Here is a 22,868-nt window from a genome sequence, read left to right as displayed (position 1 = left end):
GCTCAAGGCAAATGCTGTACTTGCCTCACCTGAGCCCAGCCCTGCCTTCAAGGAATGGTCTCTAAGTGCAGCTACTTCCTGTCCACGTGTGGTTACTTATTTTCAAACCACAATAGGGCCGTTTTTGATTAATTCAGAAAGAATCATCAAATCAAGTGTAGGATTAAATAGTTCTCCTGTGGAATAAGGTCTCTCAATCACTTTCAGTTTTCTAAAGCAACAATCAGCTAACTATTCTTTTCCCAATGTTTAATTGATAGTGTAAAGGCTCATTTTGCTAAAAACACATATTCTAGAAAATGGCCAATAAACTTAACTAGACCTGAATGCTTCAGTTAAAGGTCTTGGTTTACATTAAAAAGAAAGAAAGCAAGAAAGCTCCTTTAGAAGATGAATGAATCACCCATTTAGAAGACGTGTTAGTTACCTGACAGATCGATGGCATAGCTGTAGCCAAGCTGGTCTGCGGTTAAAAAGAGTTCCTCATTTGTCACCGGAGGGAAGAAAGGAACCATGTTGTACATCCTGTTGTGACCGATGGGTGCCAGCTCCTGAGGCCAGGCATCGGCAGGAGGATTGAATCTTTTCATCCACTCATCAAAGACGGCATCAGTAAAGGCATGAAGCACCTGCAAGAGGGTCAAACGTGGTGTTTAACATTGATCAGTCTGTTCTAATCAGACCAGCCTGACTGGAGCGTTCTCTGAAATAGAACGGAGTTCTTCACGTGAAGATCTTCTGCATACCCAATCCAACCTTAATGGCATATACACTGGTATTTTTAATTAACTTTTCAAGGATGTACGGACATATCTCTCCAAGCAGGAGAAGTGAACAAATGAAAGTTCACGTTGTGGATACAACATCGATTTGGGAACATTTGAGGCCTTCAACATGTACGTGTTCATTATCAAATTCAGAAAAAGGCAAGTATGATAAGATATCTATTCCAGTCAACATTCAGATGCTTTGGTTTAACAGCAGAGAAAGAAGAAGATGTATTTACAAGTTGAGTATTCTTAATGTAAAAATCCGAAATTGGAAGCCCCGAACTCCAAAACTTTTTGAGCACTGACATGACCTTCAAAGGAAAAGCTCATTGGAGCATTTTGGATTTTGGGTTTTCATATTAAAGATGCTGAAATGGTATAATGCAAATATTCCAAAATCTGAAAAAATCCAAAACACATCTAGTCCCAAGCATTTCACATAAGTGTCATTCAATCAGTACCAGGATTATAATATAAATGGACAGTAAAAAAGAAAAGAAAATCTCCAAATTGGAGTTTCAAATTTTTCTCACCAGAACCCTCCTTCTATGTATTCATTTTATAACCCTCTCGGTTGAATTCTTGGTGTTATGCCAGCAAAAGAAAGTCTAAAAATGTAATATGCATACTGCTCATTTTAATTTTCTCAAGGAAGCTGTTAAAGTCCTTTTAAAATACAGTAATTATTACATATATTAAAATATTAACAGCAAAATTTCCACATTTATAGCTCTGATTTTGCAATAGGATATAAAAGTGAGAGTTCAGTCCAGCCTTTATGTCTGGCCATTAGAGCTTCCCAGACTGGAAGTTCAAGGGAGGCCAGGGAGAGGGTCTGCCTTCCTTCCCCCCAGGTCACCAGGGCTTGTCGCCTCAGGGTCTCTCAGATGGAGGCAGGGAGGTACTCCTTTCAATAAATACTTGTTCAATAAATTCATTCCTCCTTTCACCACTGTACCCTCTACCCTATTTACAGCACTGATCAAATTATACTATGTCGTTATTGTTGTATCTATTTTCCCTAACAAGACCCCTAACTCCTTAAGGTCAAATATAGAGACTGAAGTCTCAGGCTTAGCATGCAACCTGGGCAGAGTCAATGCTTAATAAGTATTTGTTGGCTGATGACACAGGGGCATGCAAACTAGTTTTTATTTATTTAATTTTATTTTTTTAGAGACAGAGTCTCTCACTATTGTCCAGGCTGGAGGGCAGCCTCAAACTCTGGACTCCAGCGAGCTTACTGCCTTGGCCTCCCAAAGCACTAGGATTATAGGCGTGAGCCACTGAGATTGGCCTAAAGTAGTTTTATTTGCATAAATGGTTTACCCTTATTCACTTGCTTTCCCATACACACTTAATCAACTGATTCTGCTAAAAAAAAAAAAAGAAAGAAAGAAAAGAAAGAAAAATCCTTTCCTAATGAATTGGTAGAATAACTCTTCAGGCCTTTTTTTTTTCTTGGTACAATTCAACCTAACAGAACCATTTCTAGCTGAAGCTGTTTCCTCAGTCTGCAGTGCTTTTCCTTCTGTTTTCTGGCATCAGACTCCTTGTGGTCCCTGTCCTGTGACAGTGTCCCTGATTGCCCCCAGTCTGAATGCTTTGCTTTTCGTACTTCTCAGTCTCTAACTGAATTGCCCTTCTGCCTCGTATTACTCTTGTTTATCTTAGTACCTATTTTCAAATCTCACCCAAGGTTCCTTCCCTCTTTACTTGTACTTAGTTGCCCTATTCCAGGCAGCAGGGAGAGCTTTCTACCTGTGTTGGCTCCTGAGGCTACATGCAGGATAGAAAAAGGAATCAAGTGACTTATGGATAGGATTTTTTTTCCTGAATGGATTTTTAAAGTTCATGGCAGAGGTAATCATCTAAAAAGACAAAGCATCAAATGATAAGACCTGGGCTTTTGGAGAGATAAAAAACTTTCGAATTCTAAAATCTTGGCTTTAAGTGAGGAAAGTCAAGCCCCTCAGGTATGTGGGGCCTAGCAGTATGTCTGAAATCACACACTTTATACATATAACCCATGTAAAGCTAGGCATTTTGGAAGGTATGTGGCACACAGCTAGCGCTTAAGACATAGATTCATATTTATCAGTGCTTGCTCTATGTCAATACTATTCTAAACACTTTACCAATAATAACACATTGAATCCTCAAAGCAACCTGATTTGGTAAATACTGTGTTAGTTTGCTCAGACTACTGCAACAGAACACCACAGACAGAGGTGGCTTAAACAATAGATACTTACTATCTCACAGTTGGAGACAGTTGTCTCGCTTTTAGGAGGCTAGAAGTCCAAGACCAAGATGTCAGTAGGGTTGGTTCCTTCTAAGTACTGTTAGGGAGAATCTGTTCCATGTCTCTCTTGTTTCTGGTAATTTGCTGGCAACCTTTGAAAATCGTTGGCTTATAAATCTCTGTCTTCATCCTCACACGTGTGCCTGTGTCTGAGTTTTCACTTTCTGTAAGGACACCACTCATGCTGGACCCACCCTACTCCAGTTTGATCTCATCTCAATTGAACTAATTCCATCTGCAACTACCCTATTTCCACCAAGGTCACATTTTGAGGTGTTAGTGGTTAGGAATTCAACATATGGATCTGGGGGGACAAATTCAATCTACAACATTATTATCCCGCTTTACAGATGGGGACTATAAGGCCCAGAAGTGTTAAGTGACTTGCCCAAGATCACACAGCTAATATATAGTAGAGCAAGAATTTGAACCCAGGAAGTCTGGTTTTAAAGTCAGAGTTCTTAGTCTACATACTTTGCTTTCTCTAACCACCACGCTGTAGTACGATTATTAACACAACTCTCAGGGCCAACTAGAACAAGAAAAATTGACTTTGAAGCCATATCCCCAAATCTTAACAATAGGGAAAAAGTATAGAGTTTGACCTATGAGTCCTACACTGATCATGAACTTTTATATACTGTCTAAATTCAAGTCAGAGATCAAATTGTGATTCGAACAAGAGATAGGAGACTCCCAGGACTTAAGAAAGATGAAGATTTAGTGCTACACAAGGCAAATAACTTTTGGAAAGTACAAGAATTCACCCTGTACAAAGTGTAAATAATTAAGGAGAAGAAAAGACTCCAAACAATTCATAAACTGGAGAAATAAAAGAATAGGGGAAAATAATGAGACAGTATAGCTCTCAGAAGGGCTATAAAACATTTTATTAATACAATAAATGTTCTAGTAGGAACTATATACAGAGTACCTAATTTACAGAAGGTAATTTTTTAAACGGCTGGTATGTGCTGAGAAGATGAAAAGAATACAATAAACAAAACTGCTGCAAGCAATAACATATTTACAGGCTAGAAAGAGAAGTAGTACAATCTATAGAATAGGTATTTTTGTTAAAGTTGTGGACATTATTTCTCAGCAAGATACTTTGAGTTGCTCTTCAGAAACTAATTGCATCTTTGTTGCACACAAATTGAAAATAAGCTCAGTTAATATCTCTGTAAAGGCCAAATGTCATTTGAGGATGAGAAATAAAAGCAAAAGTTAAGTAAAGGTACATTGTTACCCTTTATCTGCTCTAGAGATACATAACTATATTTTGGTATTAGAAACTGAGTGGTTCAGAAATTAGGTTCCTAATTTTGGTACACAAACCTCTTCTAGCTTATTTCAACAAAATAAGAATAGGTACAGGAAGGAAAAAATACTAGATTTCAACTTTGGGGCAATATTCAAGACAATGTGATTACATGGGCTTTCAAAGTAAACATTTTTTAATGTAACCCTTGCAGAAGAAAGTAATCAATCAATAAGTATTGTACTTGCAAGCTGGGAGATGGTAGTGATACAGGGACTTTATTTTGTACCTTTTACATTTTGGACCTCTTATGTGTATTTTTTTTTTTTTTTTTTTTTGAGACAGAGTCTCCCTCTGTCACCTGGGCTAGAGTGCCGTGGCATCAGCCTAGCTCACTGGAACCTCAAACTCCTGGGCTCAAGTGATCCTCGTGCCTCAGCCTCCCGAGTAGCTGGCATTACAGGCGTGTGCCACCACATCCAGCTAATTTTTCTATTTTTAGAAAAATAGAAAATAGACTCAGGCTGGTCTCGAACTCCTGAGCTCAAGCGATCCTCCCACCTCAGCCTCCCAGAGTGCTAGGATTACAGGTATGAGCCACTGAGCCTGGTTTTGTATTATCTATTTTAAGATTAAAAGATTTAGAAAACTATGCAACAATCTAAAAATTAAGTAAATTAAGTGAGAATTGGATACTATAGGTAAGGTGTGCATTATACAGATGGCCCTCTATATCCATGGGTTCCACAATGGCAGGTTAAAATATTTTTTTAAAAAAATTAAAAAAGCAATACAATAATAAAAAAATGATACAAATAAAAAATACAGAATAACAACTATTTACATAGCATTTACACTGTATTAGGTATTATAAGTAATCTAGAGATGATTTAAAGCATATGGGAGGATGAGCATAGTTTATATGCAAATATAAGGGACTTCAACACCTGCAGATTTTGGTATCCTGAGGAGGTGGGGGTCCTGGAACTAACCCTCAGAACACTGAAGGATGACTGTAATTGTAACTGTATAAAGCATATGAGAATATGAAAGAAATAAGCAGAAAAATAGAAATGGAATTATAAGCATTTTAAAAACTTTTTCACCAATATTCTGTAATTATAAATAATATAAAAGCCATTAAATCATTAAACATAAAAATTTGACATAAAAATAATTTTATTTTGATTTCTAAAAATATTAGCCTAAATATGATTTTTCTTATTTAAAGAAGAATAAAATGGATCCATTTTTAAGTGCTTCACTCTTGGGGGGAAAAAAGCAATGTCCTATACTTCTTTTTAAAAATCTCAACTAAATTCATACTAACTCAGCAGTATTTTATACTTGTTATTGTGACCTTTCAATTTCACTAACTCTATTGTAGCCTAAAACGGTAGCATCAGAAGGGAACTGTGTAGTTCATTAGAAATTTGTTTTTAGAAATTCATTTTCTCTTGCTACATATTCCTAAAGTGATGGACCTATCTTATCCAATCAATTAGCATTGTTAAAAAATACTACTGGTAATCAGGCTACCTCTATGTCTTATTCCATTTAGAATTTCAATGTTCAAAGTAGAAACCAAACACAGGCTGTTCAGTATTAACTGTGCAACTTATGGACCATCCCCAGCCACTGAGGAACTGAAGGAACTTAGAACTCACCAAATGTACTTTCTAAAAAGATAACATCCAAATATATTCTTAAGAATAGTATCTTTAGGAATCAGGAAGAAAATTCCTAGTGTCTAACATAGTTTCTTTCCTGGCAGTTAACTCAACTATTTAACTTTACAGTCTGTTGAGTTTTTTTTTTTTCATTTCTGAATTATATCTAAATTTAATACTGAAGACAGCACTTAGCATTTCTGTGGCCTAATCTTATTTCCCATGATAAATGTGTGCATTTGCTCCAATTACCTTAGGAATTATTAGAATTTCAGAGATTGGTTGGGAGTTTTTCCTGTATTTTAATGTTCTGCCTGCTTTTGCTCATTATTGTGATCACATACAACTTTATACCTCTATTGCTTGAAGAGATTTCACAAAAAATAATTTTAATAAATGTCATGTGCAATATATTTGCATGAACTGCCTTGTGAATTTGAAATTCCAGAAGCTATAACTCTGTTAACTGAAATGCTTTAACCTGGATCTCAATATGTGAAAAATCATTTAAGGCCAAATTGGCTTCAACATAAAACTCTTTGAAAATAGCCTAAAGTAATGGTGAGTTCTGGAACTCGTGCCAAAACATTATTCCTTCTGTGTCTTCAAAGAAAGGCCATGGCTTTTTGTTTATTTATATGCACATGACACATACTACCAAAGAAAAACAAAATTTTAAATATTAAAGACATTAAAAGTAATAAAGACAAAGACAATTAAACATCTAACATCTCTGAACCACATGTAAGTCATGGAGTTTCTCATCCATAAAGGTGCAATGTGGGCTTCCACCTAGAACAGGAAGAGAAAAGTGCCTAAAGACATATCATATCCCTACTACAAAGAAAAGACATTCATCCTTTAGAACAGGGGTTGGCAAACTAAGGCCTGAGGGGCAAATCAGGCCCATAGCCTGTTTTTGTAAATAAAGTTTTATTGGAACACCACACTCAATAAATAGCTTATGTATTTTCTATGGCTGCTTTCATGCTACAGCAGCAGAGTCAAGTAGTTGCAACAGAGACCATCTGGTCTGCAAAGCCTAAAAATATTTGCTATCTGGCCATTTATAGAAAAATATTGCCAGCCCCTGCACACTTGGTGGGCTTCCTAAAAAGAAGGAGACAAGATTTACCAATCCTGGAGACTTGAGATGCTGAAAATCAAATTACTAACGTCAACTTTAGTGGGAAAGAAAGGTTTAGGGTATAATCCTCAATTTATCAGAGGATTCCACTGTTCTACTTATAATATTTTGGAGTACTGGATAAGAAGCATTTTGACATTTTTCTTTATGACTATGGATTGTGTGTATAAATCATATATTTGGCAATGTATGTTTTACTAAAAATTTAATTAGAGATGTATGGTACGGATAAACAGATGTACAGATATATAGCAAAGAAAGCAGACACCAGAAATGCTTGGCATAAACTGAAGGCTGAGGTCGTAGCAAGAAAAGTGATCTGAAATACCAAGTTAAAACCACTGAACAATGCAGGGTCCCAGAGAATAGCAAAGATAGCAAACTCACAGATAAGCTCCCACCTTGTCAGAGGCTGGGACCATCAGTGCATACTTCTGACAACCCCCTTATTTATTGCTACCAGACAAACATGAGGGGAGACACATTTTTTTCGAAGGAAGGAATAGCTCTACCAGCTGCTTCCATCTCAGGATTTCTTGCATCTCACCAGACCACGCTTTGATGTATCTGGGAGCCCCAGAACGCTACTTCACACCATTCTTCCCACCACCAGACAGGCTCAGCGTCATCGGAAGCTACACTTTTATTCTCCCTCTTCATAGCTCCTTCTTTTGTACCCAGGGTTGAGTAAAAATAATAAATCATCTTTGAAATAACTCTGCCTTTGTGCTTGTTAGCAAATTGCCTTAGGACACAACTGTCTGCTTTGGAGAACCAGAGAAGGAAACTTAATTAAGGTTTGGAAATTCAAACCCAACACACGGTTCTCTAATTCTTTCCCACTGACTACCATAAAACACAGCATTATTTTTATGACAGCATTCACAATGTACTTGACCGTTTCTAGAGCAACTTCATATTGCCCTAATCTACTAAAGAGTCACTTTAATGAGCACAGCACTCTCACCGCCAGATCAGGTCATGAGACCTGGACTTCACAGAGTGGGAAAGAGAGGCCCTGCGTAGTTCAATTACATTCCAAATATTGCACAAGTCAGTACCAAATAAAACTGATTTGACTCGTAATTCCGTACTCTTTTACCATGTCATGCAGCCTCCCAGGAGTCCAGAAAAACAAACCGCCAGAAACTGACGGTTTGAGCACGCATTGTGCTATGTATGGGCTGAACTGTGTTCCCCCTGAATTCATATGATGAAGCCCTAGCCCCCCAAAGTGACTGTATTTGGCTATAGGGCCTCTAAGGAGGTAATGAAGGTTTAACGAGGTCATAAGGGTGGGTCCCATGAAAGAATTAGTGTCCTTATAAGAAGAGACAGCAGGCCGGGTCCGGTGGCTCTCGCCCACAATCCCAGCACTTTGGGAGGTGGAGGAGGGAGGATCACTTGAGCCCAGGAGTTCAAGACCAACCTGGGAAACATAGTGAGACCCTGTCTCTGCAAAAAAATAAGAAAAATTAGCCGTGTATGGTGGCGCGTGCCTGTATTCCCAGCTACTCAGGAGGCTGAGGCAGGAGGATCGCTTGAGCTTGGGAGTTCAAGGCTGCAGTGAGCTATTATCAGACCACTGCACTCCATCCTGAGTGACAGAGTGAGAAACCCTGTGTCTTTAAAACAAAAAAGGAAGAGACAGCAGAGAGTGTTTACTCCCTCTCTCTCTCCACCTGTGAGGACACAGCTGGAAGACCCAGGGAAAGAGCCCCCACCAGGAACCAAGCCAGCCGCACCTTGATCTTAGACTTCCTAGCCTCCAGAACTGTGAGCTATAAATTCCTGTTCTTTAAGCCACCCAGTCTGTGGCATTTTGTTATGGCAGCTTGAGCAGACTAAGACACATTGCTAAGATTAACATTAAGGTGAGGAAATTTCTGGGGAAAAAAATAGCATTTTTGACTACAGTACAATCTAAGAAGATAAAAATATAAACTCAAAATACTAGCAAAATAATACTAGCAAAAGGAAAAGAGGTAAAATTTCTTCTTGTAATTGCTCCAAAACCATCTATCTAGACATATAACTATGAAGACAGACCGTGTCAAAATAGATGACAATGAATCAAGTGTCTCTAAAGCAGACATGGTGCTGGGACTCAACTTCTAGAACAGGAATATTTATGTTGTTTAAACCTCCTAAGCCAACTCCAGTGAGCTGTACTTAAAGAAGAAAATAAGCAGCCCCGTGAGCTGACATCAGGGAGCTGGCCTGGTACTGTTTCATATTAACCCGTCCTCCTGTTGGACATAAAGAATTTCACAGAACATCAATATCAGACGAGGCCACTCTGTGATCGTGATGGATCAGGACACAAAAGAGAGAGAATTTAATAACCATGCCTGTAAAAAGTTGTTGAAGGTATTTGTCATTGTCATTGATGTCATTGTCATCATAGCTCACTGCAACCTTAAACTCCTGGGTTCAAGCGATCCTCCTGCCTCAGCCTCCCTAGCAGCTGGGACTACAGGCCCACACCACCATAGCTGGATAATTTTTTCTATTTTTAATAGAGACGGGGTCTTGCTCTTGCTGAGGCTGATCTCGAACTCCTTGGCCTCAAGCAATCCTCCTGCCTTGGCCTCTCAAAGTGCTATGATTACAGGTATGAGCACAGACAAACTATGAGCATTGGCCAAGCCACAAAAGGCTTGACATCGTCTTTCTTGGCTAATTTGAGCAACTGCTTCTGTTTCACCAGTTACAGCTTTAGCCTCAGTCTAGCCTCCCCTACCTATGGATGTGAATTACCGTGTTGAGATACATGATCATAGTTAACCCTGCTCCTGACGGCCTCTGATCCAGAGCAAAGCTTCCTAAAATCCTCCCCCAAATCATCCAGCACAAGCCCAAATCCTTTCAGTTCTTTCCAGCACCCACTGACTGAGACCCTCCATGGTCCTCCATTCTCCCCACGAGGAGTAATGACCCCACCGTGTTCTGCTGCAGCTGTGTTCCTAGCAGGCTCTGGCTGGAGGTCATTGATGGGGTAGCTGAATGACGCAGCCCCGACTTGCGCTTCCTCGTTTTGTTTGTCTTAGAAGAGTCCCTGGTGAACATATTTTAAAACTAATACAGCTCAGAATTCTAAAATTGACAATTTCATTGTCAAGTTTTGTTCAGTTTTTTTCTTTTGTTTTAAAGTGAGACAGAAATCAGACTCAAATCTACCAAGGGAATGCATCACACTGAATTTTAAACAACCATGAGGTTCTTCCTGAGTCAATAGCAACTTCCTCTAATGGCTGTATTTCATCTCAGAGGCATGAATCTGACTAACAAATTAAATGGCATCAAATGTGAGTTTTTGTGTCAATGCCATTATTGAAAGTATTTGTCATTTTTGTCTGTCCAACACTCCTTCTATTTCTTCTTTCCCTTTCTTTCTTTCTTTTTCTTTTTTTTTTTTTCTTTTTTGTTTTTTGTTTCTTTGAGACAAGGTCTCGCCCTGTTGCCCTGGCTGGAGTGCAATGGCATCATCACAGCTCACTGCAACCTTCAACTCCTGGGCTCAAGCTATTCTCCTGCCTCCCTAGCAGTTAAGACTACAGGCACACGACACCATAGCTGGCTAATTTTTTCTATTTTTAATAGAGACAAGGTCTCGCTCTTGCTGAGGCTGGTCTCGAACTCCTTGGCCTCAAGCGATCCGCCCCCCTCAGTCTCTCAAAGTGCGACAATTACAGGTGTGAGCCACCACGCCCGGCCCACTCTTCCCCTTTTCTGGCTAATAGAAACTTTCTTTCCTACAGGTAACATTGACCATGGTTTTTATGAGTTAATGCACTACAACACCATTCATTTCGCCAGTGAAAAATCATTTATCATTATGCTAATTTATGAATCCTCCTCTGGATTGTAAACTTCTATCTAAGGTCATCCAAAAGCTAACCATCCTTGAAGCACAGGTTTCTGATTAGGGGCTTCAAATGCTATCTAACCGTTTCTACAGCGTAGATTAAAATTAAGTTACATTTGCATACATTGCACTGTTTACACAGAGAAGAAAGCACCACCAAACCTTAATCTTACTGAAAAACAGATAAATCTGACATAGTATGTAGAAAATTTTTCATCTACTCTGAATCTTTGAACATACCACAAAGATGGGATCATTGGCAGCTGAATGTGGCAAAGCGCTTGTCCCGTTCAGGAAGGAATGAACCAAATTATGAAGGCTCCTCACTTGAGAGTTCAAGGTCCCATCTGCTTTATCGAAACCTTCCAGGGCATTCCTGGGAAAAACCAAGATGTCAGTAACAACAGGCAAAGATAAATAAAGGTCTTTTTTTATTTCCAGCCCAGATGATAGTCTTCCAGTTTGAGATTGGGTAAGGATATGGGAAGCTCTGTCATAGCTAATAAAGTAAGAATCAGATGCAACTTTTAATGATAATCCTCTATAAGGGGAGGGAAATTCTTCTTTAAAGAGACCTTGTGAGTTTCACTCTGTCACGCAGCAAGCTGGAGTGCAGTGGCACAATCACAGCTCACTGCAACCTCAAACTCCTGGGCTCAGGCCATCCTCCTGCCTCTCAAAGGGCTAGAATTACAAGCGTGAGCCACCACACCCACTCAAGGGGGAGGAACTTTTAATCAACGCTATTTCTGTACCTGCTCAGTTGAATTATATCTCTTTTGTTTACAGTATGACAACTATTTACCTTCATATCTGTATTTTATGTCCTTAGAGGGCAGGGTCTGTGTTTTCCTCGGAATTTTTTGTTGCCAGGGCTCAGAACCATGCCCAGTACATGGTCTGTGATCAATAAATGGTTTTTGATTTAACATATAATCTTATATTCCTATTTCTCAACTAAACAGACCTTCAGCTTGACTGAAGCGTATACAGCATTCTAAACATATCCCCAAGCTTCCCTTATCCTTCTTTCTTTCTCCCTCCCCATTTTCAGGAAATTCTAATTATCCATACTCTAACTTGGTGATCCTCCAATTTCAGAATCACTGAAGAAAAACAGATATTTCATGCCCCACTCCCAGAGTGTCTGATTCAGTAGGTGCAGGCTGGGTCTTCATAATTTGCATTTCTAATCAAATCTCAAATGTCAATTATGGTGGTCTCGGCACCATATTTTAAGAACTACTCCCCTAGCTTAAATCTATAGGGAATGCAATCTGTTTTAATAGCGTCTTTGTATAACAAAAAACTAATGCATACTGCTTTTCAAAACAATCTTAAATTTTCTCCTTTACCTACCTTTGACACTGCTCTGAGGGCTGTGTCCAGTCCCAGGACAAACTCTGAGCCCAGCTATACTTAGCACAACCTCTACATTTGTGTTCAGCCTATCCTGCCCCTAGCTCCATAAAATTACATAATTTATACACAGAGAGAAAATCCAGTTTTGAAGAAGACCGTGAATCTATCTACCACTCCTTCTTGGAAGCCCTATCCATCTTTGTTTAAAATCTTTTTTACATACATATTTGTCATCATTCATAAAGTCTTTTTGGTGGTAGAAAATTAATAGTTGGTCTTTAAATTTTAAGTATTGTAACATCACTGCTGTGCTATAATTTGAGTTGGCTTTAGTTCACAATAATCCTCTGAGATCTCAGACCCCAGTATTAAGATCTATGGCTGATAAATTTCTAATGCCAACATTTAAAAAAATAGAAAAGACAAAGAAAAAGCATGGGTATTTAAAAACTGCTATATTTAATACAGTACCCTGGTTCCACAGATTGCACCTATATATGTACAGAAATTAGAGATACAGAGGATGGTTTTGAACAGCTGGGTTAGAAGATATTAAAATTACATGGTTAGTTATAGTAGATGGATAATGATTTTCCTAACACTAATTCCTTGCTAACCTCTCTTATCAAGCCTCGTTCCATTATTTAGCTTTGTATATTCCTCACAAGACCTGGATTTCCTTCCAGTCTGTTACAACTATTGGCGTGAAAATCTATAAGTATTCTAAATGCCAGTCCTGCAGAGCTCAGGGGACCCACCTAAAGCTGAAGGTAGAGTTCTGGAAGAAAGGAGGATTGTCAAACTTCTGGAGAGACAGACAATCTTGTATGTCTTTTAAGGTTGGCAATTTCTCACTGTTTCTTCCCACTTGATTTCTTCTCAGCAAACCTTCGTAGGTTCCATTGCACAGGGTGACATGGCGGTTGTAGTCATCCAAGCTAAGATTCGTAAGAGATTAACAATAATAGTATAGCAGATGGGATACTAAATTTGGATCGAGCAAATCCATCAAGGTCATAGCCATGGTAAAACTTTATGACAGTTACCTTACAAGGGGCAAAAACATGTGGTAAAAGTACAACCCCCGAAAGTCATGATGGATCAAGACATTTCAAAAATATAGGTGCACCAAATATGAATACAGGCATAAATATAAACAATAATTACCATCCCACTAGAAAGACACTGAGGAGGTGTACAAGGCAAGATAGTGGCGCCGACTGTGTGCATTTGAATGGTGAGTAACAGAAGAGAAAATAGGGTGGCCCATGGTACGCGGAGCTAAGCCAGTTTTGGCGGAAGTGGTCTGTAAAGCTAGGAAAGTATTTTAGGCAAACAGAGGAGGTCAGAGCAAAAGCAGATGGAACCGTACAGAGGGGAGGTATTAGAAGAAACACTGTGTTGGAAACTGGTCCAAGGCAGTAGGGTATCAATAGTCACGTGGTAAGCACAGAGCTGAGAAGGTCCCATATCCATAAAACATTATATCCTACATGCCTGTTGTGGCCTGGACTTCACTGCCAGAGCATTATTTCATTGGCAGAGATAAAATTTTACAGATGTTACTGTGTGAGTTTTAATGGGGGATGGAATAGAGTGGATACGTGAGAACAGAATCGACAGACCCGCAGGACAAAAGGGGCCGGGACTTGACACTAAGCAAGAAAAGGCCTCCAAGGCAGCGGTTCCCAAAGTGTGTCCAGGGACACGGGCTGTGAAATAAGACTTCCAGGGTCAGGTAAGTTTAGGCTCCTCTTGAAGAAGAATAATGTGTTTATCTACGGAAGGCTCAAACGCATTCTAAAAATTTTTTAAATCCTTTAAAACTCAGTCATCTCTAAATTTATTTGATCACAGAAAACTCTTTTCTCATACGGCCTATTCCTATCCCGAGGCGCGATGGGAAATGGCGCTTTATGGAATTAAACTAAGTCACGGAGAAAGCACGGCTGACATCCCTATGCGTGGAGCGCCGCTCCCAGGGCTGCAGGGAATGTGAGGATGTGGAGGGCGATGCCCGGCTAGCTGGGCCCATGCCCCTCGAAACACGAGCCCACCCAGGTTCAAGTGCTGGCAGTGAACCCTAGGGGTGAGCGAGGCTCTGTGCCCAAAGCCACTCTAAGGACCCAGGAGGGGAGGCAGAGTAGTGGGGTCAAAAATGCAGGGATTTTAGAGGGAAAAAATGAAATAAAGGAAGGCAGGGGAGCCTCCTGGGGAACCTTTCTCTGAGATGTGTGCCAGGAAAGAGAAATAAATTCAAGGTGTCTTTGAAGACAGAATTCTTTATGGGCTGCAGACCACCTACCTACTCATGTGGTCTTTTGTGGTTCAGAGACCACCCTTCCCCAGTCCCATTCCCCTGTCTGCCTCAACTAACCAGCGTCCTGTGGTCCAGCCATACCAGGCTGTTTCCAGAGACTTTTCCAGCTTCATACGTGATGTTCCTGCCACCAAAGACTCACCCACCTCTCTCTCACTCTCCTCATCCTCCCCTGCACTTGACTGAGGTCTGAGGCCCTTTCCATCTCAGAACCACTGTCTCTGCCTCTTGTGGACATGCCCTGACTCTCTTGTCTTTGCACACAGATCTATACAGCACGCCTCACATTGAATTGTAATATGTTTGCAAGAACTCTCTCTTTGTTAATACCCAGTGATATTCAAAATGGAGGCTCTATTTTATTCATCTTCGTATCCTCACAGTATTCCATCACCTAGAATGTGACTGGTGCCTAGCAAATGTTGGCTGAATGCAGGAACTACTCCTAATTTTAAAACGGTTGATCTCAAAATGATGGCCAAGCATATTCAAGTCACAAATGTGATTTTGATACATCTATTTCTTTTGTTAAAGCTTAGAATTTTAAAAATTCCACCTCCCACAGGAAAATCGTTTTCAGAAACATGAAAACAGAACCCCACATGCATTAGAAACAGAACTATAAAGTGACTTCTCCACCTCCCAGACATCAGAAAAGACAGTCTCTGGATACCATTGCGGGGACACAAATGTCCTTACCTGTCACAGACAATTTCCCAGCTGGAGAATCTTGAGTTCTGACTAATCAGAGTCGGATCATCTTCTCTTGCTGCCCCAAATAGCTGGTCTGTACACACGTCACACTCGTTCCTCCCGGTGGCAAAGTCCCAGTAGGGCAAAGCAAAGGACTCATTGCCAATGAGTCGCTAAAAGCAAAGTGCAGACCCAGTCATTTAACTCAAGCCATCAGATACAAGAAGAAAGTATATGAGGCCAAGACTGATCCGGGTCTCCGCCAAATGTATAGCAAGATTAAAAGTACCAGATGGATAAATGAAGAAATTGGGGGAAATATTCCAATGCTGTATGCAATGGAATATTATCCAGCCTTTAAAAAGGAGATCCTGCCATTCATGGCAACATGGATGAATCTTGAAGGCATGATGCTAAGTGAAATAAGCAAGACATGGAGAGAAAATTCCTGCATGATCTCACTTGTATATGGAATCTTAAAAAAAAGAAAACAAATACATAGAAACAGAGAGTAAAATGGCGGTGGTTACCAGGGGCAGGGAGAAATGGTAGGAAGGGGTAAGTAGGCCAAAAGGTACAAAGTTGCATTATGTAAATGAATAAGTCTAGAGATCTAATGTACTACATGGGGACTACAGTTAGTAATACTGTATCCTATACTGGTAATTTGCCAAAAGAGTAGACTTTTGGTACTCTTACCACACACAGCAAAAAGATGACTATATGTGATGCTGGGTATGTTCATTTGTTTGACTGCAGTAATCGCTTCACTATGTGTATGTATATCAAGATAAGTATATCAAAACATCATGTTGTACACCTTAAATATATACAGCAAAATATTTTTTAGCTTAAAAGTACTAACTATATGGTTCTGACCAACCTGGAGATCTCTTTCCAGCCACAACAAATGGTACCGGTGCCAGGTAACAAAAGCAGGTCCTTGGTGTGAGAAATCTATAGCCTTGTAGGGATGCCCTGGTCCTGAAACAATTGGGAGGCATATTAGAGGCCACAGAATAGAATTTCTTAAATGTTAAACCTTACCTGGGATACATCTACAGAGCCAATAAGTCTGTGATGTTTACTAAGAAAAAAATTTTGTTATCTATCTCTCCAAAAGCAATAACAATGACAGAGGAATTTCAGAAGCAACTTGCACTTTTAGCATAAACTCTCCTTCATCTTGCAAAAGTTTGATTTCCAGCAGAAATCTAGGAAATTCAGGTCACTTTCTGTGTTAAGAGCCCCTTAATTGTTTTAAGCAAAAACTCATTAAGATGAAATAGACTATCCAAAAGAATAGGTCATTAAGACCTAAATGAAATATATTTTTAAAAGACATTTTCTAACCTCCTCCTTACAAATATATAAATTTGTAAGGGGGGATTGATTAATAATATAGCAACCACACTTTGTCCTATGGTGGCATTTATATAACCAAAATGAACTTCCACGGATTTTGCTTCATCCGTCAATCAGTTATAACTACTGACAAGCTGATAAACCTGGTCACTGACACCAAAAGAGGGAAAAATACATTTAAACCATTCTGGCCGGCCACTGGAACTGCCAATTTTAGCAAAAAGCTTTGGACGATTTAATGATCTCTTTACTGCCCGCTCCATCCTTCTTCCCGCTTTCATAACAGCTTTTGATGGCTATGTAGCAACTCCGGCTAACCTGAGTTCTTTTTCAAAGTACCTATAATAACTTCAGAGAACTGAACAGACATGAATATAAATTTAATTCCTAGGTATGACCAGAAACTATAGTTTTCTTTTCCTCTTGAGAGACTACCCTCTCATAAAGCAAAAATTCCTCTGAATGATGACAGGAAAACTATAAAGGTTTATAGCCAGAAAAGCCTCCTTATCTATCGGTAAAGAAAGACAGATGCTTACCTGTGAGGCAAGTTTTAAAAGGCTCACACTGAGAAAAGAACGGCTGTCGTTGATGTTGGCTACACAGTCCTTTTTTAATATTTAATCCAGAGCAAAGTTTCAAGTTCTCAAAACATAAGGATGAGGGGACATCGAGTGATAAGGAACAAGTGATTAACACAAGGACAAAAAATTCCAAATGAGAATCCCACTATTCAAAGTGAGTTCAATGTCCTCAGCCATCCTGATCCCAATGAAGGACCCCAAAAGTGGGGACATTTGCAGGTATAACTACATGCATTTAGGATGGCTAGGAGAAGAATCTAGAATGAATTCAGGCCCTCCTGGAATAAGCTGGTATCTATTGCTTTCCCATGACTGAAAAATAACTAAAAAGGACAAAGCTGAGCCTATTAGATCAATGAAGTTTATAACAGACAACTCCCCGTTCCAAGTCCTACTCAGGCCCCAATTTTAGGACCTGGAAGGGCAGGGCATCATCTTCTCAAGAATCCAACAAAACTTCGGTTCAAAGGGCTAAGCGGGAGAAACTCTATGTGACTCCGCTTATACTATTCCTTGATGATATAATGAATGATTTTCTGAAAGTCTAACAAGTGGTAGACTACCTAAAGTCTATCTAAAGTTTATCTATCATGTGAGTTTAATGAGATACACACTTCCAACATGAACACTCTAATTCTGCACAAAGAAGCTTCATGTGCTTTGGCACATGTTCAGTTAATTCCTCTAATTCGAAGAAAAGGTCAGAGAGGGCTTCCCCAGCCAGATTTACAAATGTTTTCTTCTGGAATCAAAAGGAATTCACCTCCACTTCACCAACTCATGCCTTTGATGATTAATAGCTTCATAGAGAACAGTTTAGACTTTGAACCAAGAACATAAAGTAAAGGAGAGAACATTTAAAGTGTCTGCAGTCAATGTACAGGAAGAAACTACTCTGTTCTAACTGCAGGCAGTATTTGATAATTCCACGACTTTCATACACCTAACCCTGCCTTGAGGTTCTCTCTTCCTAATTAACTTGCATGAAATTACTTCCCATCACCATGCCCTCCCCCCACCCAATCACAAACCTGTCATAATATACCTTGAGCCAAGGGGGAAAAAACCCACCTAATAATGTATCTCTAACAGAATAATAATGGAGCCACACAAAAAAATCGTAAATGCTGCAGTTGGCGATCTGCGGCTGGGTCCCACTGGGCCCGAGCAGGCCCAGCCAGTGCTGCGTGGTGATCACGTAGTCGGGGTGTGAGCTCTTCTTGGCAAGGTCTAAGGCGCCCAGGAACCGCTCTCTCTCCCGCGGAGTCAAGGCGTGGATATTCTGCCGGACGACTGGTGGTTTCTTCCGATCGCACTTGGGACCGGTCCAGCCAAACTTGCAGTCTCCACAATTATAGCCAGCAAAGTTTCCTAGTTTACAAAACAGGAAAAGACGGCAGAGCAAGTGGGTTCATGGCATCTGGAAGAAATTTCTGATTTGTAGTCTGGGGTTGAATAGAAGAGAAGATGAAGGTGCTTACAGAGAAAGTCAGTGTCCTGTCCTTGCTCTCTCGAATGTGTGTGTCTCCAAGGGGACTAAGTCCTAGAGAGTTTCCTACAGACATCCCTGGCACCGAAACAGGATACCAAGTGCGTTACGTGCTGTAATGCGCTGAACTGTGTCCTCCCAAAGCGCTAAACCCCAGTAGCCCAGTATGTGACAGTATTTGGAAACAGGGTCTTGAAAGAGGTAACAAAGAGTAAATGAGGTCATTAGGGTGGGCCCTAATCCAGTATGACTGGTGTCCGTAAAAGAAGGGGAAATTCGGACACAGTTCCAGAGGGAAGACCATGTGAGGACACGGGGGAAGATGTCCATCTGCAAGCCGAGGAGAGAGGACTCAGAAGAAAACAACTCTGCCGACACCCTGATCCCAGCCTCCAGAACTGGGAAAGGATGAATCTTGGGTGTTGAAGCCACCTGGCCTGCGGTACTTAGTTAGGGCAGCCCCAGCGGACTCACGCACGGGCTCGCCTTCCTCTCGGGATGGCAGGGGTGTCCCTTCCCTCTTCCTCTCTAGGCCCCAGCCCCGGGCTGAGGGGCAGCCTGGGGTGGCCGAGCTGCGCAGCCCTGCTGTTTCTGCGGCACACACAAAAGGACTGTCACTGATTTAGAGAGGGAAGAGAATATACACCAAGCTAAATTAATAAATAAAGGAGCTGATTTCCAGGGATTTAGATGGAATCTCACGTTTAAAAAGCTGGTTTATTTCACAAAGGAGACAGGCGTTAAGACAAAATCGATGGAGGCTGGCAGGCCGCAAAGGTGACTTAGCTGCCGCGATGTCAGCAAGTGCAAATCACTGCGGGGTTTCCTGTCCACTTCAGGGACGTCCCGCTCTATCAAAGCCCGGGGAGTGAGTACAGTACCAGTAATACCGAGTCAAGCATCTCTCTGATTAGCATCTGAAGTTCAAATCCTTTTCGCTCGCCCTTGACTTTTCCCTTCTCAACCTTCCAGATGGCGCTTTGGGTACACCCAGCACCCCCCTTCCTTGGGTGGTGATAAGTCAGAGAGTGAAAGTTTAAATATGATGGGAGCAAAAGATTGAAACAAAAGAGGTAATAACACATTTCCTAGAAGGTTAAGATTAAAGAGGTTATGTAAAGCATTTAACAGGTGACCACCAGCTCATTTAATCTTCTCCTCCTCCTCCTAAGTCTGCCTCATGCCCCTAGGCCTATGCACTTGCTTTTCCCTTTGTCGGGAACCCATTTCTCTCGCTGTCTCCCTAAATTCCTCTTTGCCAGGTGACCTACACCCCCTTTAAGCTTCATAGTGGACAGTGGGGTTCTCTATAAGGTCATTCTTTTTTTTTTTATAGATATGGTAAGTCTCTGTTGCCCAGGCTGGAGCACAGTGGTGCAACCACAGCTCACTGCAACCTTAAACTGCTGGGTTCCAGCAATCCTCCTACCTCAGCCTCCCAAGTAGCTGGGCCTACAGAACCATACCCTGCTCATTTTTTTATTTGTTGCAGAGACAGGGTCTGGCTGTGCTGCCCAGGCTGGTCTCAAACTCCTGGCCTCAAGCAATCCTCCCACCTCAGCCTCCCAAAGTGCTGGGAAGACAGGTGTAATCCACCACTCCCCGCTGTAGGGTCATTCTTGATACCACAATCAAAATGCTCCCACACTGTGCTTCCTTGTACCTGTAATTCTCCTTTCATCGCATTTATCACATGGATTGTCAACATCTCTACGTTTGTTTCTGCTCCAAGCAGTGCCTAGGCCTGTGCTTTGCCTTGTACAAAATGGATGTTTGTTGATTGAAGGAAGTTAAAGCATGTAGTAGATGAAGCAATAAACATACATTTTTCTCTGTGTTTCCTTGTGGATTAGCAGCAAAAGCAGCTCCTGTAAATAATTTTGATAAAACTATTAGTACCAAAATAGAGGTGAGTAAAAAGTGCTATGACCATAGGAAAGAGTGTTATTTGGATCTCTCAAGGAAAAGAAAATTTTCTAATAGCATGAAAAGAAAATGATTACTGTTTATACTCTGTAAAGAAAATGCACAGGCTTTCTATTAACCTAATGGATTTTTTGATGATTAAAGAAAATTTCCTTAAAAATATAAGTAGGGAGAATTTTTTTTTAAAAATTATAATTGCTTATTTGGGTTCTATGTTCTTTATAATATACAGAATATTCTACCTACCCTTCCCATAGCTCAATTATCTGTATTTTCCTGTTTCAGCACCATATGAGAACATAAGTAAAAAATACTTAAAAAGGAAAAATTCTACCCTTCCCAACACTGAAAATCATGTTTTTGAATAGTTTGAGTTAAATATTAAAATCTATGTTGATTGCTGGAGTGAAACTACTAAACAGAAGTTATGTATTTAACAGATATTTATTGAGAAGCTACTGTAACGTTGGATGCTATGCAAGATGCCTCAGGTTTTATGGAACTTGCAGTCTATTTTCCCTGGGACTACCTTACTAAAATTCTATAATATCTATTTTAAAAACAGCTTTATGAAAACATATCACCTACTCTGGTAGCTTTTATAGGAATAGAGCATTTGTTGAAAAGTGATTGAACAAAATGCTGTGTCTGAATAATAGTAACTACCCAAATTAAATTTCAATCCAACTTCCAGCTGCTTATCTATAGCCAGCTGATTGGAGGTGAATGTATAGTCATCTCTCTACAATAGGAGAGGAACTTCTTGTTTCAAATACTAAGAAATTTGGGTGATAATAATATGCCAGCGTAGGTTCATTGCAGCTAACGTGCCACTGTGGTGGGGGATGTCCCTGGAGGACAGTGGAGTTGGGGAGGGGCAGGGGACACATGGGGACTCTCCATACTTTCTGCTCAATTTCCCTGTGAATGTAAAACTGCTCTAAAAAGTAAAGTACATTAATTTTTTAAAATAATACATCTACATTTTGTGACAATGAATTTGATACATTCATACATTTAAAGGCATAAAACTTATTTTGGAATTTTGAATTCTGATTGTTGAAATTGAGTAATTCATAACTTCTGCCATGAATTTTAAGACTATTCTATTTTCTTTACCAAAATTCTTTTTGGTTGATAGAAACAATACTATCAATAACTAACTGTATCTCTCACTTAGTTATTCAGTCAATAATTTATTAAACCTTTACTACCTAAAGGGCAGCCAAAACTACAACTCTTGATTGTGGGGGAGGCTAGGAGTGGGTGAAGGCAGGGGTATACAGGGAATCTCTGTACTTTTGAGTCAACTTTGCCATCAACCTAAAACTGCTCTAAAAATTAAAGCCTATTTTAAAAAAAACAATATGCCTTCCTTTAAGCTTCCATAACTTTTTGTATTATATATTCAGACAGGTTGCCATACCTGGTAACTTTGGATTTAACCTCTCAGAGCCTGTCATGCTGGGATAAGAGTTCCATTTCATAGAGTTCTCATGAAACACAAGCACGTTAATATGGAGCACTTAGAACAACAGTGTTTGATACATAGTAAGTCCTATGTTAAGTGTTATTTCTAGTATCATTAGATACCACTTATCAGATAGTACAGCAATTATTTGTTTGCATATCTGTCTTCCTTATCACTACACCTTACATACCTGAAGAATCATGTCAGTTTTTTCCCCCTCTCTGTATATGTTGGTTGGGTAAGTGATGAAGGAATCAATGAATAATTGAATAAAAGGCATTAAACATCAGGAGATACAAATACAGACGATCCCTAACTCATGATGGTTCAACTTATGATTTTTAACTTTACAATAGTACAAAAGAGAGATGCAGTCAGTAGCAACTGTACTCCAAATACCCATATGGTCATTCTATTTTTCACTTTCAGTATAGTATTCAATAAAGTACATGAGATATTCAACACTTTATTATACAATAGACTTTGTGTGAAATTATTTTGCCTGACTGTAGGCTAATATGAATATTCTGAGTGCATTTAAGGTAGGCTAGTCTAAGCTATGATGTCTGATAGGTTAGGTGTTTTAAATGCATTTTCGACTTATGATATTTTCAGTTTACGGTGAGTTTATCAGTAT

At 39.9% G+C, this 22,868-nt stretch overlaps 1 protein-coding gene across 1 annotated transcript in view; it reads right to left on the bottom strand.

Moving 5' to 3' along the window:
- The window catches only part of DCT (dopachrome tautomerase), a 29,481-nt gene that overhangs the window by 2,952 nt on the left and 3,661 nt on the right, over positions 1-22,868 (bottom strand). The window contains exons 2-7 of the mRNA XM_045566729.1: positions 18,417-18,716; positions 16,280-16,380; positions 15,403-15,569; positions 13,142-13,321; positions 11,262-11,397; positions 433-629 (exon numbers count right to left, since the gene is read on the bottom strand). Of these exons, the coding sequence (XP_045422685.1) occupies positions 433-629; positions 11,262-11,397; positions 13,142-13,321; positions 15,403-15,569; positions 16,280-16,380; positions 18,417-18,716 (1,081 nt within the window). The remainder of the gene's footprint in view (positions 1-432; positions 630-11,261; positions 11,398-13,141; positions 13,322-15,402; positions 15,570-16,279; positions 16,381-18,416; positions 18,717-22,868) is intronic.

The sequence above is a fragment of the Lemur catta genome, chromosome 13 (assembly GCF_020740605.2).
Source record: "Lemur catta isolate mLemCat1 chromosome 13, mLemCat1.pri, whole genome shotgun sequence".
Lineage (NCBI taxonomy): Eukaryota > Metazoa > Chordata > Mammalia > Primates > Lemuridae > Lemur > Lemur catta.
Note: the sequence above shows the minus strand (reverse complement) of the source record. Positions and strands in the feature narration are given on the sequence as shown.